Genomic DNA, 19,142 nt, shown 5'->3' with positions numbered 1-19,142 from the left:
GGTGTAGTTATCTACGCCGAAACCTGGGTTAACACTTGACACTAGGTGCTTTTTTCGCAATCGAGGTGGGTTTTTAGTTTTTTGATATAAAAAGCCAATAAATTACAATAAAAAAGGAAAGAGAGAGGTCGCCCAGTGAGGCGGGAATACCTGGCGGCCGAGATGAGCCTGTTGTCCCGGCGGAGCGCCGTCGACGCCGCGTCATCGTCGTCGTCCGAGTGCCTGCCGTCGCCGGCGCTGTGGTGGTTGTGGTTGTGGTTGTGGTTGTGGAAGCGCTGCTGTTGTTGCTGCAGCTCGCTGTAGTACTGCGACAGCTTGGCGCGCTTCGCCTCCTCGAACTGGCGCAGCACCGTCGTTGCCGGCAGTTCGCCATTCCTGAAGATGGCGCGAACATCGGTCAGCCGAAACGCATCGCGCACCTCCGTACTTACAAAACTACGTCCGTATCCTAAGACTACGATGTCGACGGACGTGACTGGCTCACATGCGCGAGTACCACATTTCAAATTAAAAATTCCTTTCAAAAAATTTTTGTCGCACCATGATTGGAGGATTTCTTAATTTTTCTTAATTTTCCTTTTCATCTTCAACCTCTTGACTTTCTATATTTCCCTGTCATTTTACGCTACATCTTTTTTTGTATCTTTAGTTCCAATGAAAACTTTTGAGGGACGAAATTGGAAAACTACTGAGGGTGCACTGCAAAATTATTATTGTTCTCTCTCCCTCTCTCTCTCTCTCTCTCTCTCCCTCTCTCTCTCTCTCTCTCTCTCTCTCTCTCTCTCTCTCTCTCTCTCTCACACACACACACACACACACACACACACACACACACAAGTGCACGGGCGCCATATTTTGTTCCGCTGTTTCATCTGAATCCCACGCAAACTACACTACTGGCCATTAAAATTGCTACATCACGAAGATGACGTGCTACAGACGCGAAATTTAACCGACAGGAAGAAGATGCTGTGATATCCAAATCATCAGCTTTTCAGAGCATTCACACAAGGTTGGTGCCGGTGGCGACACCTACAACTTGCTGACACGAGGAAAGTTTCCAACCGATTTCTCATACACAAACAGCAATTGACCGGCATTGCATGGTGAAACGTTGTTGTGATGCCTCGTGTAAGGAGGAGAAATGCATACCATCACGTTTCCCACTTTGTTAAAGGTCGGATTGTAGCCTGTCGCGATTGCGGTTTATCGCATCGCGACATTGCTCCTCGCGTTGCTCGAGGTCCAATGACTGTTAGCAGCATATGGAATCGGTGGGTTCAGGAGGGTAATACGGAACGCCGTGCTGGATGCCAACGGCCTCGTATCACTAGCAGTCGAGTTGACAGGCATCTTATCCGCACGGCTGTAACGGATCGTGCAGCCACGTCTCGATCCCTGAGTCAACAGATGGGGACCTTTGCAAGACGACAACCATCTGCACGAACAGTTGGACGACGTTTGCAGCAGCACGGACTATCAGCTCGGAGACCGTGGCTGCGGTTACCCTTGACGCTGCATCACAGACAGGAGCGCCTGCGATGGTGCACTCGACGACGAACCTGGGTCCACGAATGGCAAAACGTCATTTTTTCGGTTGAATCCAGGTTCTGTTTACAGCATCTTGATGGTCGCATCCGTGTTTTGCGACATCGCGGTGAACGCACATTGGAAGCGTGTAATCGTCATCGCCATACTGGCGTATCACCCGGCGTGATGGTACGGGGTGCCATTGGTTACACGTCTCGGTCACCTCTTGTTCGCATTGACGGTACTTTGAACAGTGGACATTTCAGATGTGTTACGACCCGTGGCTCTACCCTCCATTCGATCCCTGCGAAACCCTACATTTCAGCAGGATAATGCACGGCCGCATGTTGCAGGTCCCGTACGGGCCTTTCTGGATACAGAGAATGTTCGACTGCCGCCCTGGCCAGCACATTCTCCAGATCTCTTACTAATTGAAAACGTCTGGTCAATGGTGGTCGAGCAACTGGCTCGTCACAGTACGCCAGTCACTACTCTCGATGAACTGTGGTATCGTGTTGAAGCTGCACAGGCAGCTGTACCTGTACACGCCATCCGAGCTCTGTTTGACTCAATGCCCAGGCGTATCGAGGCCGTTATTACGGCCAGAGGTGGTTGTTCTGGGTACTGATTTCTCAGGATCTATTCACGCAAATTGCGTGAAAATGTAATGAGATGTCAGTTCTAATATAATATATTTGCCCAATGAATACCCGTTTATCATTTGCATTTCTTCTTGGTGTAGCAATTTTGATGGCCAGTAGTGTAGTAATCATACCTGGAAAAGAGTGAGGTGAAAGGGCGTGTATAACGATTCAACTTAATTGCTTGACATAATGGATCTAACACTTCTTGTATTTGTAATATGGTAAATGTTCCACCTCATTCCTTCACATTCACCCACATTCCTCGTTTCTTTCAAAGTTTCCAAGTTTGGTTTGTCTCACGAATCTCTCATCGCTTCTCATCTAACAACCCCCCGTGCGGTAATACATAGGTGTAGCTATTTTTATAGTTCGACCAGGTACCCAACTTTCGCAATACTAGAGATATAGATTTTTTTTCCATCAGTCTTTTGACTGGTTTTATGTGGCCCGTCATGAATTTCTCTCCTGTGCGAACCTCTTGATCTCAAAGTAGCACTAGCAACCCACATCCTCAGTCATTTACTGGATGTATTATAATGTCTACAGCTCCCTCTACTAGCAAGGAAGTTATTCCTTGATGTCTTAACAGATGTCCTACCTTCTTCTTTCCAGTTGTCTCCTTATATTCCTTTCCTAGCCGATTGTGCGCAGAATCTCCTTATTCCTTACCTCATCTTCAACATTCTTTATAGCATCACGTCTCAAATGCTTTAGTTCCGGTTTTCCCACAGTCCATGTATACTACCATACAACGCTGTACTCCAAACGTACATTCTCAGAAAATTCTTCCTCAAGTTATTGCCTATGTCTGACACTAGTTGTCTTCTCTTGGCCAGGAATGCCCTTTTTGTCAGTGCTAGTCTCCTTTCGATGTCCTCGTTGCTCCGTCTGTCATTGGTTATTTTGCTGCCCCTATAGTAGAATTCCTTAACTTCATTCACTTCGTCATCCCCAATTCTGATGTTAAGTTTCTCGCTGACCACATTTCTGCTACTTCTCATTACTTTCGTCTTTCTTCGATTTACTCTCAGTCCTGTACTGAATTAGAGTGAACATTCGATTCAGCAGATCCTGTAATTCTTCTTCACTTGCACTGAAGACAGCGAATGTTACTACTGACATGCTTTCATGTTAAATTTTAATCCGACTTTTGAACTTTTCTTTTCTCCGAAGTACTGATTGAACAACAGGCTACATCCCTGTCTTACACACTTTTTAAAACGACCATTTCGTTCTTGGCCTACCATTCCTTCTCGGCTCTTCTACATATTGTATATTTCCAATTATTACCTAGTGCTCACCCCAACTTTCCTCAGGATATCAAACATTTCGTAGTATTTTATGAATGCTTTTTCCAGGCCGACAAATCGTATGAGTGTCTCTTAATTTTTCTTCCGTCTTACTGCTACATGGTGAGTCAAATGTGGTGGTACACTGTTATCTCAAAAACCCACCAGGAACGGGGAAATCTGAATATTCCAGTAAAGTACATGTGAGGTGCTCTATCTATTACGACATTTAGTGAACATAGGCCATCTTGAATTAAAGTCAATTTTTTTTAATGGAAAGTGTGTGTTGCGATATATCAGGTAACATCAGCAGAGAAAAATAGGAAACAGACAGCACCTCGAGCGATGCACTGAAGAAGCGTGTGCCAGCGTTTCTGCTGTAATCCTTCTGCGAGTGCAGGCTGACGGGATTCGGCGCCTTCAAATGTGCATTGACTGGGGACGATCAGGATCGCCATGTTGAACACACTAACCGACTGTCCTTTATGGAGAACAGTCCAGCCTGTAATTCCATCCAAAATGTGTAGTAGCGTTTGAACCGTAACTGCTATTTTGCAATGATTACAGTAATGAACCTGTACAAATGCTGATGTTGTCTGATAGCACACAACCCCCTTCCCACATAGCTTCAAGATGGCCGATTTCTTGGCCGATTTCTTCAAGATGGCCGATTTCTCCAAGATGGCCGATTTCTTGGCCGATTTCTTCAAGATGGCCGATTTCTTGGCCGATTTCTTCAAGATGGCCAATTTCTTCAAGATGGCCAATTTCTTCAAGATGGCCGATTTCTTCAAGATGGCCGATTTCTCCAAGATGGCCGATTTCTCCAAGATGGCCGATTTCTCCAAGATGGCCGATTTCTCCAAGATGGCCGATTTCTTCAAGATGGCAGATTTCTTCAAGATGGCCGATTTCTTCAAGATGGCCAATTTCTTCAAGATGGCCAATTTCTTCAAGATGGCCGATTTCTTTGCCGATTGCTCCAAGATGGCCGATTGCTCCAAGATGGCCGATTGCTCCAAGATGGCCGATTGCTCCAAGATGGCCGATTGCTCCAAGATGGCCGATTTCAAGATCGCGCCCATTTTCAGTACATATCATAGCTAACACATACTGTACAGGAATATTCCACATTCCTACAGGGTTTTTTATATACTATAGTGTACTGCGACTTTTTGAATTACCCTGCATTGTCAACTGCAGCGTCAGAACTGCCTCTCTAATGCCTTTATCTTTTCTGAAGCAAAACTGATCGTCATCTAACAGATCCTCAATTTTCTTTTCCATTCTTCTGTGTACTGTACTCGTCTCGGATACGCACCTGTAGTTATCCCCGAAGAGCTGCCTGGCCGCAGACGGTTTCGCCCCCAGCCTGCCCGCATCGGGGGCGGCGAAAGCGTGCTCGTCCGCCTCCGCCTCCAGCTGCGCGTCACGCGCCGCCTCCACGGCCTCCACCGCCAGCTCCTCGTCTGGGGGCGGCGGGATGGTCGCTGGGACTGGGGGCGGCGACGACGGGAAGAACTTTGTGACGCCGCCCCCGGCGCCGCCGCCGTCGTCGCTGGTGGCCGAGTCCGGCGTCGGGATGGGGGGCGGCGTGATCATCTCCGGGGGCGGAGGCAGCAGCGGCGAGTCCGGGGGCAGCACTGTGCTCTCGGAGAAGCGCACCGTGCGCCGCACCTCGCTGCAACACGCAGGCCGTAGTGCCCTGATGATGCGCTCCGACAAGTGGCCGAAACGTCACACACACACACCGCAAATGAGGTGTGTTCAGGAAGTGACGGCAATTTCGCAGTCTCGTGTGATGCATCAGTCACCTTGCGGTGTTACGGAGGAGCGGACACAGCACAGAACGAAAATTATCTACGACGGGGAACCCAAACGAAACCGAACTAATTTTTTTGTTTCGCAGAGCGCTTGTAGTAACACGTTTGGCCGCTAGGAGCGCATAGAACGAACATTCCTGAGTCACGCCAAGTGCCGTCGTTGAAGGTCGGGAGTGGTTTCAGCAGAGTTTACAGTGACAACTGTTTTTCTCGTTTTTGCAATGGCAGATTTTCGTGAACAGTGTGCTGCGGTTAATTCCACTTTCTTGCTCGGAAAAAGTGGAACAGAAGTTCTTGAAATGTTGCGAACGGCGTACAAGGACGGTGGTATGGGGAAAGCTGAAGTGTTTCAGTGGTTTTTCCCGTTTCAAAAATTGCGAAACGTCAGCTGACGACAAACCTCGTTCTGGTCGTCCTTCCACGATCCGAACACATGACAATTTTGAGAAACTTTCGTGTAATCAACGACCACTGAAGAAACTGCGGAGCTATCTGGAGAGACTTGGAGTACAGCGCAGCGAATTGTATAAGCATAATGTTACTTATAATCCGTCTTGATTGCAATTTTTTTTATTCATATGACCGGTTTCGGTTCATTTAGAACCATCTTCAGATCCGATATTTCAGTTACAGGAGTAACCCGTCCAAATCTAGCAACTTTCACATGCTGGATTTAGACGGGTTACTCCTGTAACTGAAATATCAGATCTGAAGATGGTTCTGAATGAACCGAAACCGGTCATATGAATAAAAAAAAAATTGCAATTAAGACGCATTATAAGTAACATTATACAATCACTGATTGCTGCTATGCCATCAGACATTATGTCTGTTTTTGCAAAAATTGTAGAAGCAGCTTTGGAAATGAAAAGGATGGCTGACAAGTTCGTGAGACGACCACCGACCGCTGAACAAGAACGAGGTTGTGTGGAGGTGTGCTGTGATTTGAAAGAAGAGTCCCAAAATCATTCAAACTTTTTTTTTTTTTTACAAAAATCATCACAGGTGACAAAACGCAGTCATCTGGGCCGCATGGACATCCGGAACCTCATCTATGGGTGTGGGAATGTTCACGAGATCACTGATACCAGAATTATATGTAAATTGAGGGTAGGATCACTGCTGTCAGCTGCACGGAATCGATGGCAATGACTGAAAATGTGTACCAGATCAGGATTCGAACCCAGGATATCCTCCTCAGCTAGCCGGTGTGGCAATCCCTGTGCCATCTGGCATGGTAGCCGGCTTTCTTCACACGTCTGCACCTCACTGAACCTTTGCTGTGAGGATTCCATACTAAATGGTAGAGACATATGACCCTCTGGTAGCAATGCCACTACGCTATCTGTTGGCGGACGACATTGAAACCATGATCAACATATCTGCTATCTCCCAGGTGGCACATGTAATCAACATGGACGTCGTGTTTCCAGGTCTACTAATTTTTTTTCCGGCAGTGTAATATTGAATAGTGAGCCAATGTGGGGCTCAGGATCTACTGGCCGAGCATTTTCTCTATCTAATTATCTATTTTCTACTCACTTCCATCTCTTTCTACATTTTTAACTTGTGTTCTGATTGGTTTGGTGTGGCTCGCCACAACATCCTCTCCTTTGTCAACCTCCTCATCTCAGGGAAGTGCTTGCACAACCTATGTCCCAAATTACTTGCTGGACATATTCCAATCTCTGCCTTACCCTGCAGATTTAACCATCAACAGCTACTCCTAGAATCATGAATGTTACTTCCAAGTATCTTACCACATATCCTGTTGTCGTGACTCTTCTTTTAACTAGTATTTTTCACATATTCCTCCCTTAGCTGGTGGCGGAGGTCCACAAAATATCTTTCGATCCAATTGATTTGCACAGTGGAATGTGTGCTATTTTGAAACTTTCTAACAAAATTAAAACTGTGTACCATGCTGGGTCTTGAACCCAGGACCTCCGCCGTTCATGCTCTTACCAGCTGAGCTATCCCGGTACCAGGAGGAGGAGGAGGAGGAGGAGGAGAGTAGGTCATCAGAGACGGAGCGCAAGCTCGGGTGAGGGAAGGATGGGGAAGGAAGTCGGCCGTGCCCTTTCAAAGGAACCATCCCGGCATTTGCCTGGAGGGATTTAGGGAAGTCACGGAAAACCTAAATCAGGATGGCCGGAGACGGGATTGAACCGTCGTCCTGGTACCACTCACGACCCAACCTCGCAACTTTACTTGCGGCTTTATCTTAGAAACTTCACGGTGAGAGCATTTCTGCAAGAAGCTCTGCTCGCTGTATTATCTCTCTCCTACCTTCAAACACAGTTTAAATGAGAGAACAGTTTCAATAAATATCATGTCTCTCACAGAGGGCATAACACTGACATCCCGGCTGAAAGAGTCGAGAGAGACATGCCAACTAAAAAAGAAAAAAAATACTTCCTCAGTCATCACTTGATGACTGTATCTCGGTGGTATTTTGAAAATCACCAGTTGATCAAAAGGTCATTATAAATTTGAAAACTTAATAAACCACAGAATAACGTAGATGGAGAGGTAAAAATTGACACACATGCTTGGAATGACATGGGATTTTATTAGGAAAAAAAAAAAAAAAAAAAACGAAGTTCACAAGATGTCCGACAGATGGCGCTGGACAGCAAAATGTCAGTGACTGCGCATGACAATCGTGTATAAAAGGAGCTGTAATGAGAGAGAGAGAGAGAGAGAGAGAGAGAGAGAGAGAGAGAATCAGATGCGCCAGCAGTCGCAGCATGTTGGCGTTACCTGAAAAGGCGCTTTTAGTGAAGCTGTATTATCAGAATGGGGAATGTGTTAGTTCAGCGTTACGATCCTATCACCATAGGAAGGGGATTCGCACGGCTAAAGGTCCGTTGACAAACAAATGCAGTTGTGGCGAGAATGATTTCGAAGTTCGAAGCCACGGGTTGTTTAGACGATAGACCCCGTAGTGGCCGACCGAGCACGAGGCGTAATGCTGCTGAGACAGCTCAGGAAGAAATGGAGGCTGTAGCGGGTTCGTCTATGCACGGGGAAGTCAGCGCTCGTGCAGTCGCACGTCGCACCGGCATTCCGTACACTACTGTTTGGTTGGCACTTGGGGTACCCTCCGATGCTATCCATACAAAATCCATCGGCATCGTGAACTGTTACCTGGCGATTTAGTGAAGCGGAGGGCATTTGGGGTGTGGGCGTTTCAAAAGATGGCGGAAGATGACGATTGGTCGAGTAACGTGTTGTGGACCGACGAAGCTCATTTCACTGTCCGTGGGTCTCTCAACGCCCACAACTGCAGAATTTGGGCTACCGAAAATCCTAGAACTGTCGTGGAAACTCCACTGCGCGACGAGAAAGTCACGGTATGGGTTGGATTTACCACATCTACCGTTATCGGGCCTTTTTTCTTCGAGAAAATGCGTGATTCTGGTTTTGTAACTGCTACCGTGACGGGCGAGAGGTACGCCGATATGTTACAGAATCGCATCATCCCCAGACTGGCTGATAAACACCTGCTGGAACGTATGATGTTTATGCAGGATGGCGCTCCACCCCGTATTGCTAGACGCGTGAAAGATCTCTTGCGCGCGTCGTTTGGTGACGATCGTGTGCTCAGCCGCCACTTTCGTCATGCTCGGCCTCCCAGGTCCCCAGACCTCAGCCCGTGCGATTATTGGCTTTGGGGTTACCTGACGTCGCAAGTGTATCGTGATCGACCGACATCTCTAGGGATGCTGAAAGACAACATGAGAGGCCAATGCCTCACCATAACTCGGGACATGCTTTACAGTGCTGTTCACAACATTATTCCTCGACTACAGCTATTGTTGGGAAATGATGGTGGACATATTGAGCATTTCCTGTAAAGAACATCTTTGTCTTACTTTGTCGTGCTAATTATTGCTATTCTGATCAGATGAAGCGCCATCTGTCCGACATTTTTTGAACTTTTGTATTTTTTTGGTTCTAATAAAACCCCATGTCATTCCAAGCATGTGTCTCAATTTGTACCTCTCTATCTACATTATTCTATGATTTATTCAGTTTTCAAATTTATACTGACTTTTTGATCATCTGGTATATCTGACATGAACACTGCTGTATTATCTAGTACCTAGATACGCACAGGAGATGCGCCCTGTTTATGCAGGCACTATTCGCAAATGCTTAGCAAGATCATGTCTTCAGTGAGATAATTATAGATCTTCACTACGCAGGTAAGCAACAGGCAGCATTCGCATATCAGCCTCTAGCTAGATTGGCACTATACAGGGAACACACTACAGGTCAGTGTGGTTTCGATAGGACTGGAACGTCAGTCTTTGGCATAAGCATATATGGGCACTGCTATCAAGTATCGATGGCAAAGTCACTCACCAGACAGATTTCTACGGGATTCCAATGTCAGCCATCATCCAGAGTGGGCCAAGGGCTGTATGTGAGTCTACAAATATGACCAACTGCTGGACATTGCACTTCCTATGGCAGTGGCCTATCTACAAGTCTTCGGCCATAGGTAACAGGTAGCAATGATACAGTTACTCATCAGCCAGACTTTCGTGAGATGCTATCAAAGTGGGCCCAGTCTACAGATGCGACTGTCAATTGGGCACCACGCTCTCCGCAGATGGAACTGTACTGCCTACAGGTCTACGTAGACACACATATGGGTACAGTTAATATGCAGCAACAGTAAAGCAACTCAACGTGGCATTTACAGGGTTCCGAAGTCGGCACTCCTCAGTCTAGAGGCATCGGACCAGGTGGGGAACTACAGACATCAGTTGTTACTGGGCACTGCTCTCTCTGTGGACCTGGCCTATGTTCAGATCCAAGTAATCTGGGCAAACCTAGCAGGCAGGAATGGTTAATTAATTATTAGGGGAGGTTACCATGTGACACCAACGTTAGCCCTCGTTAGATTGGGCCTGGGACAAGAAAAGAGTATGGGGCTGGGTAGACACACATCTCCACACATATAATAGGCAGCAATGCTACAGTGGCTCATCAAGGGGTTTCCACATATCATGAGACTAGGCCAGACATCAGATGAGACTCTACAAACTTGACCATCTGCTGGGCATGGCATTGTCTACAAATAACACTTGCCAACCTGTCTGTGCACATTTAGATCTGGGTACGAGTGAGGATCCAGCAGGTGTTGACTTCATCGGAGCTTGCCTGGGTCCAAATGACAGTCTACAGTCATGTGTGGCTAGTAAGCATTACACTGTGGAAGCTGTCTACTCACGTGATTGGAGCAAACACACATCTGGCCATACCTAAACTGTAGCATGGTATAGTGATTGATCAGTGAGGTATCCATGGGAATTCCAGTGTCAGCCTCATGGTAACAGGTCCAGGACCTGATATGAGTCTACACATAAGTAGCCTACCTATTGGTCTTTGCACACACACACACATTTGGGCACAAGTGACAGGCAGCAGTGGTGTGAGGAACTTGGAGGTTGGTCTGAGCACCAAAGCACAGTCCCACTTGAGGTGGTTGCTTTAAGTTTACTTTACATGGGGAACTGCGTTTATACATGGGCTCTGAAACATTTTTCACATTAGCAAACATTGCTGGAGGTGAAGGAAGTGATAAATGACACCTAAAAACCCTAGGCTGAGTTTAGATTCAACCTAAGATCTTGACCAGCAGTCTGACACTTATCCACCATCCCATGAAGTAACTCATCAGTGGAGTTCCGACGGGGTTCTAGGGTCAGCTCTCATCAGCGGGCTAGAAGAAAGTGTATACATATGATAACAACAAGCTGCCCGCCTTTTGGTTTGTGCAGATGCACATATGGGTCCACATAACAGGTGAGTATCCAATCAGTGAGTTCTCCATGAGATTCTAACATCAGCTCTCATCAGAGTACGATGCAGCAGTGCGTGTGTTATTTCAATTTACAATGCGAAGTTCCTTTGGACATGCATGAATTAAATACATGAAATGCATTCACAATTGTAAATATGGACAACCATCAGTTGTACACACGTCCAAAGGAACATTTAATTGTAATTGGAGTAACACAGACACTGTATTATTATATTTACCTGCCAAGACTCTTAAGTAAAATGTCTCTCCTATACAGGAATATACACAGTGGATGTACGAGTTCAGATTGTAGACGCACGGTCGACGACATATGGCAATTTGGGTTTGGCCATCAGTCGTGTGTGGATAGCCAAATGGTAAGGTGACTGTTTCGAAGAAGCAAGAAACCTGGGTTCGGGTCCCAGTCGGGCACAATTTTTCATTGTCGCTATTCCATTCTACAGCTGATGGTTTCCATATTCACAATTGTGAATACATTCATGCACTCACAAGAGAAGGTCAGCGACCAGAAGCAAATCTATTTAACTGTTCAGCAATGGGGCATCAAAGTCTCCACAAAACCGGGCAGCCTAGAGGTCTGCACATAAACACATCTGGACACAGCTGACACGTAGCAATGGAAATTGCAACGCCAGTGAGGATTCCACAGCCTTCCGATATCGGGCCCCCTAAGAGTAGCGCCTTGGACCAGACAGGAGTCTACAGCGGTGAGCAGGTGGCTACTGGCTATCGCAGCCTCTACAGAGGTTTGCACAGCCTTCCGATATCGGGCCCCATAAGAGCGGGGTCTGGGACCAGACGGGAGCCTACAGCGGTGAGCAGCTGGCTACTGGCTATCGCAGTCTCTACAGAAGCGGCCGGCCTACCGGGCACACACCTGGGCCTGGTGGAGGGCCTCAGGCGGCGGGGCACCAGGGCCACGCCCTCCGAGGGCAGCCGGCTGCCGCACAGCTCCCTCACCCACGCACCGAACACGTCCGACAGGCGAGCCCCTCTCCGAGACGCCCTGAAAACCACAAGCACACTCCTGCCGAGGACTGCGCCAGCGCTGTAGGCCGGAGCGCCGTGCCGACACCGTTCGCGAGTTCTCCACCACTGTAGTGCAGGAAGGTACCACGTTATGGCATGGGGTGATCCCAGTCAGTAGTGATTGTGAGGAGTAGCTTTCCCCAAGGGCAGAGTCCAATGATTTATGGTCAACCACGTTATGGCATGGGGTCAACTCAGTCAGTAGGGATCATGAAAAGCAGCTTTCCCCAAGGGCAGAATCCAATGATTTATGGTCAACCACATTATGGCGTGGGGTCAACTCAGTCAGTAGGGATCGTGAGGAGTAGCTTTCCCCAAGAGCAGAATCCAATGACTTATGGTCAACCACATTATGGCGTGGGGTCAACTCAGTCAGTAGGGATCATGAGGAGTAGATTTCCCCAAGGGCAGAATCCGATGATTTATGCTCAACAACATTATGGCGTAGGGTCAACTCAGTCAGTAGGGGTCGTGAAGAGTAGATTTCCCCAAGGGCAGAATCCAATGATTTATGGTCAACCACATTATGGCATGGGGTCAACTCAGTCAGTAGGCATCGTGAGGAGCAGCTTTCCCCAAAGGCAGAATCCGATGATTTATGATCAACCACATTATGGCGTGGGGTCAACTCAGTCAGTAGGGATCATGAGGAGTAGATATCCCCAAGGGCAGAATCCAATGATTTATGGTCAACCACATTATGGCGTGGGGTCAACTCAGTCAGTAGGGATCATGAGGAGTAGATTTCCCCAAGGGCTGAATTCAATGATTTATGGTCAACCACATTATGGCGTGGGGTCAACTCAGTCAGTAGGGATCATGAGGAGTAGCTTTCGCCAAGGGCAGAATCCAATGATTTATGGTCAACCACATTATGGCGTGGGGTCAACTCAGTCAGTAGGGGTTGTGAGGAGTTGCTTTCCCCAAGGGCAGAATCCAATGATTTATGGTCAACCACATTATGGCGAGGGGTCAACTCAGTCAGTAGGGATCGTGAGGAGCAGCTTTCCCCAAAGCCAGAATCCAATGATTTATGATCAACCACATTATGGCGTGGGGTCAACTCAGTCAGTAGGGATCATGAGGAGTAGATTTCCCCAAGGGCTGAATCCAATGATTTATGGTCAACCACATTATGGCGTGGGGTCAACTCAGTCAGTAGGGATCATGAGGAGTAGCTTTCCCCAATGGCAGAATCCAATGATTTATGGTCAACCACATTATGGCGTGGGGTCAACTCAGTCAGTAGGGGTTGTGAGGAGTAGCTTTCCCCAAGGGCAGAATCCAATGATTTATGGTCAACCACATTATGGCGAGGGGTCAACTCAGTCAGTAGGGATCGTGAGGAGCAGCTTTCCCCAAGGGCAGAATCCAATGATTTATGGTCAACCACATTATGGCATGGGGTCAACTCAGTCAATAGGGATCATGAGGAATAGCTTTCCCCAAGGGCAGAATCCAATGATTTATGGTCAACCACATTATGGCGTGGGGTCAACTCAGTCAGTAGGGATCATGAGGAGTAGCTTTCCCCAAGAGCAGAATCCAATGATTTATGATCAACCACATTATGGCGTGGGGTCAACTCAGTCAGTAGGCATCGTGAGGAGTAGATGCCCCCAAGGGCAGAAACCAATGATTTATGGTCAACCACATTATGGCGTGGGGTCAACTCAGTCAGTAGGGGTTGTGTGGAGTAGCTTTCCCCAAGGGCAGAATCCAATGATTTATGGTCAACCACATTATGGCTTGGGGTCAACTCAGTCAGTAGGGATCGTGAGGAGCAGCTTTCCCCAAGGGCAGAAACCAACGATTTATGGTCAACCACATTACGTCATGGGGTCAACTCAGTCAGTAGGGATCGTGAGGAGTAGATTTCCCCAAGGGCAGAATCCAATGATTTATGGTCAACCACATTATGGCGTGGGGTCAACTCAGTCAGTAGGGATCGTGAGGAGCAGCTTTCCCCAAGGGCAGAATCCAATGATTTATGGTCAACCACATTATGGCGTGGGGTCAACTCAGTCAGTAGGGATCATGAGGAGTAGATTTCCCCAAGGGCAGAATCCAATGATTTATGGTCAACCACATTATGGCGTGGGGTCAACTTAGTCAGTAGGGTTTGTGAGGAGTAGCTTTTCCCAAGGGCAGAATCCAATGATTTATAGTCAACCACATTATGGCGTGGGGTCAACTCAGTCAGTAGGGATCGTGAGGAGCAGCTTTCCCCAAGGGCAGAATCCAATGATTTATGGTCAATGGCCTTAAGATGATACAAGCTATACGTGATGGTTCATCATGTGGAACAATAAATGGATTCTCCTCCACTTCCATGCTGGAGGCTGCCTTGTTATGATATGCTGTCAAATCGCTCAATAGGGGACACCAATTTTGCTTGCACCCATTATACAATGAGCTGTGATCAACATTGTGAAGATGACGCAAGCACTGGGATCTGAAACGGTAATACTGGCATCATTCACAGGCCCTGTTCCACCATTTTGACATGAGACTTGGTTTCCAATTGGTCAACTGCAAACATTAACACTAATTTTTATTTGATGGAGAGAAGGGTGAGTGGTGATCGACATCCCAGAGATGCTACCACAACAAAATGGTGAAACACCACACCAGCATCATCACTGAGCTATCAGTCACCATCGTGATTTAAGACTCATGTTCATGATACTGGGGCAAATATTGGTTCCAATGGCTCTGAGCACTATGGGACTTAACATCTATGGTCATCAGTCCCCTAGAACCAAGAACTACTTAAACCTAACTAACCTAAGGACATCACACAACACCCAGTCATCACGATGCAGAGAAAATCCCTGACCCCACCGGGAATCGAACCCGAGAACCCGGGCGTAGGAAGCGAGAACGCTACCGCAGGCAAATATTCAATGGGGGATATCAATATTAACTTCCCTCACGTTTAGGATATGATAAACTGTGATCGACATCCTGAAGATAATGGCAACACTATAGTGCCAAAATGTGATACCAACACGGTTAATTGGCTCTCCTCCACCGGCACACAGAAAGGTGCCATGCTGTCATGAACTGCCAAATTGGTCAGTAGGGGATATATAGACGAGCAGAACACCATGACCTGTGATCGACTGACTGAAGACAATGCCAGCATAAGAGGCTAGAAATATGCATTGCTATCATTCCCTGAATCTCCTCCAACACCATGAAGGAAGATGATGTGTGCCGGCCGCGGTGGCCGAGCGGTTCTAGGCGCTTCAGTCCGGAACCGCGCGACTGCTACGGTCGCAGGTTCGAATCCTGCCTCTGGCATGGATGTGTGTGATTTCGTTAGGCTAGTTAGGTTTAAGTAGTGCCAAGTTCTAGAAGACTGATGACCTCTGATGTTAAGTCCCATAGTGCTCAGAGCCATTTGAACCATTTGAAGATGATGTGTTATGAATGGGGTCAAACCAGTCAGTACGAAACAACAACAATAACTTTCCTCGCATGTAGAATCTAATGAGTTGTGTTCGACATGCAGAAGGTACCACCAGCAGCTGCGTGAATGGGAGGGGGGGGGGGGGGGGGGCGAACCCAAAACGTCACTCTGTGATCCCCACTAACAGTATGCAGTAAGACATCTCACTATCATACAGAGCGAAACAGGCAGCTAGTCACATGAATGGGCTCTCCTTTGACACCACACCATCTGTTGAGACGTGAAGCTACTATGTAAGGCCAAAGCAGTGAACAAGAAACATCAAAACTTTTTTTTTTTCTCTTGCACAGCACATAAAAAGCCAGATGATGTTGCCAGTGAAGATCTCTCTGACCAAGTAGAGAAGGTTGGCTTACGACGTGAGGTCAAAATTACGCAGTCGCCAAGAATATACACACGTCAAAAAAGTTTTGCATCACCCCAGTTCCCAGAACAGAAGATAGACGTTGACTGTGGATATTGTATCACACACACAGTCCCTTTGACTGTTCAGGAGATGTCACTAAACCCGCCCAAAGGTCTAAACAACCATCCATGAGCAGTGCCTATTAGACGGAAGGGGTCCGACAGCCGATCAGTTCCAGTCATTCCACCAGGAAGGAGGTACACGGCTCGTGTTGTCTGAAGTTCAACCGTGCCTAGACGGTCAATACCGCGGTTCGATCGCGTCTGCATTGTTACTTTGTACCAGAAAGTGCTCTCAACAAGGGGAGTGTCCAGGCGTCTCGGTGTGAACCAAAGCGATGTTGTTCGGACACGGAGGAGACACAGAGCGACAGGAAATGTCGATGACATGCCTCGCTCAGGCCGCCCGAGGGCTGCTACTGCAGTGGATGACCGCTGCCTACGGATTGTGGCTCGGAGGAACCCTGACAGCAACGCCACCGTGTTGAATAATGCTTTCCGTGCAGCCATAGGACGTCGTGTTACGACTCAAACCGTGCACAATAGGCTGCACGATGCGCAAACTTCACTCCCGACGTCCGTGGCGGGGGTCCATCTTTGCAAACGCGACTGCTCCCCAACGATTGCAGGGAAACTATTGGTTAAAAATATTTGACTATTTCAGACTGTAAGTCTTACATCACTGCCTGACTGTAAGGTAGTTATATTTTCGTTATTGTCATACTATAATACTTGACTAACTAACTGGCCATTGCTCGAAGAACTTGCAGTGAATTAAGACCGCCAATTGCGACGCAGAAATTGTCAGTCTGAAATTGTCGTCATGTATCTGCACATACACATTACCCCCCCCCCCCCCGCCCCGCCTTTTTTTTTACGCTTGCTGCATTCTCAAGAAACTGCTACCTCCTCGAGTAATGGAGCCTGTTCGATAGTTGGCAATGGCATTGTTTCACAGCATAACTTTAATAAATTATAGTTCAGACGATTTGCACGAAATACCTACAAATTACACTACTGGCCATTAAATACACCAAGAAGAAATGCAGATGATAAACGGGTATTCATTGGACAAATCTGTTATACTAGAACTGACATATGATTACATTTTCACGCAATTTGGGTGCATAGATCCTGAGAAATCAGTACCCAGAACAACCAACTCTGGCCGTAATAACGGCCTCGATACGCCTGGGCATTGAGTCAGAGCGAGCTTAGATGGCGTGTGCAGGTACAGCTGCCCGTGCAGCTTCAACACGATACCACAGTTCATCAAGAGTAGTGACTGGCGTATTGTGACGAGCCAGTTGCTCGGCCACCATTGACCAGACGTTTTCAATTGGTGAGAGATCTGGAAAATGTGCTGGCCAGGGCAGCTGTCGAACATTTTCTGTATCCAGAAACGCCCGTACAGAATCTACAGCATGCGGTCGTGCATTATCCTGCTGAAATGTAGGGTTTCGCAGGGATCGAATGAAGGGTACAACCGCGGGTCGTAACACATCTGAAATGTAACGTCCACTGTTCAAAGTGCCGTCAATGCGAACAAGAGGTGACCGAGACGTGTAACCAATGGCACCCCATACCATCACGCCGGGTGATACGCCAGTACGGCAATGACGAATACACGCTGCCAATGTGTGTTCACCGCGATGCCGCCAAACACGGATGCGACCATCGTGATGCTGTAAACAGAACCTGGATTCACCCGAAGAAATGACGTTTTGCCATTCGTGCGCCCAGGTTCGTCGTCGAGTACACCATCGCAGGCGCTGCTGTCTGTGATGCAGCGTCGAGGGTAACCGCAGCCACGGTCTCCGAGCTGATAGTCCGTGCTGCTGCAAACGTCTTCGAACTGTTCGTGCAGATGCTTGTTGTCTTGCAAACGTCCCCATCTGTTGACTCAGGGATCGAGACGTGGCTGCACGATCCGTTACAGCCGTGCGGATAAGATGCCTGTCATCTCGACTGCTAGTGATACGAGGCCGTTGGCATCCAGCTCGGCGTTCCGTATTACCCTCCTGAACCCACCGATTCCATATTCTGCTAACAGTCATTGGATCTCGACCAACGCGAGCAGCAATGTCGCGATACGATAAACCGCAATGGCTATAGGGTACAATCCGACCTTTATCAAAGTCGGAAACGTGACGGTACGCATTTCTCCTCCTTACACGAGGCATCGCAACAACGTTTCATCAGTCAACGCCGGTCAACTGCTGTTTGTGCCTGAGAAATCGGTTGGAAACTCTCCTCGTGTCAGCACGTTGTAGGTGTCGCCACCGGCGCCAACCTTGTGTGAATGCTCTGAAAAGCTGATCATTTGCATATCACAGCATCTTCTTCCTGTCCGTTAAATTTCGCGTCTTTAGCACGTTATCTTCGTGGTGTAGCAATTTTAATGGCCAGTAGTGTATATTGAAATCATCAAATGTTCTACTACGCTTCGTTGGAGCACACTGGATATTGATATCGTTTCTGTGAAATATTCGCCGTCCAGTGTAGCCTACCGGATTCTATTAGTTCAATGTTCCATCAGCCGATCTCCGGAGATTCTCCATATGATTGTTTCTTGATCTGTAACCGACGAAGTTATTCAGTGTCGACGACCTTTCGCAAATCTAGGAAGATGGAGTCTACCTTTTCTGTTACATCAGATCGTCGTTTAATTTTGGCAATGGATGTTATTAGTTTCTCATCTGAAAGTATGTACCCCATCAAAGGGTTTCTCTTCCGACTATATGATTTTGACCCAACAGGCCTCTGGAAATGTGCTGCAGACAGGGCACAAAATTAACTGGACGAGACTCGTGTGCACTGTACCCGACATAGGTGAACACGCCAATGTCAGTGAAATGCCAGTTAATTCAGTCATAGAAGGCAAAGACCACAAGGAGATAGCCAATGATGAGTGCGAAGCCACGAAGAGAACAGATGTGAAATGAGCACATGGAAGTAGCTGATAAGAGGGGAGTACACATGAACGAAGAAGTCAACAGACGGAGGAAGATCCAAGCAGGTAGCCTACACTCAGAGACACACACACACACACACACACACACACACACACACACACACACACAGAGAGAGAGAGAGAGAGAGAGAGAG

The 19,142-nt window shown here is 47.5% G+C and overlaps 1 protein-coding gene across 1 annotated transcript in view; it reads right to left on the bottom strand.

Annotated features, from left to right (window-relative positions):
* LOC124720196 (uncharacterized protein C6orf132-like) overlaps positions 1-19,142 on the bottom strand; it is a 71,554-nt gene that overhangs the window by 42,373 nt on the left and 10,039 nt on the right. The window contains exons 3-6 of the mRNA XM_047245520.1: positions 12,003-12,131; positions 4,919-5,144; positions 4,785-4,885; positions 223-375 (exon numbers count right to left, since the gene is read on the bottom strand). Coding sequence (XP_047101476.1) covers positions 223-375; positions 4,785-4,885; positions 4,919-5,144; positions 12,003-12,131 — 609 coding nt within the window. The remainder of the gene's footprint in view (positions 1-222; positions 376-4,784; positions 4,886-4,918; positions 5,145-12,002; positions 12,132-19,142) is intronic.

This window comes from Schistocerca piceifrons, chromosome 11, assembly GCF_021461385.2.
Source record: "Schistocerca piceifrons isolate TAMUIC-IGC-003096 chromosome 11, iqSchPice1.1, whole genome shotgun sequence".
Lineage (NCBI taxonomy): Eukaryota > Metazoa > Arthropoda > Insecta > Orthoptera > Acrididae > Schistocerca > Schistocerca piceifrons.
Note: the sequence above shows the minus strand (reverse complement) of the source record. Positions and strands in the feature narration are given on the sequence as shown.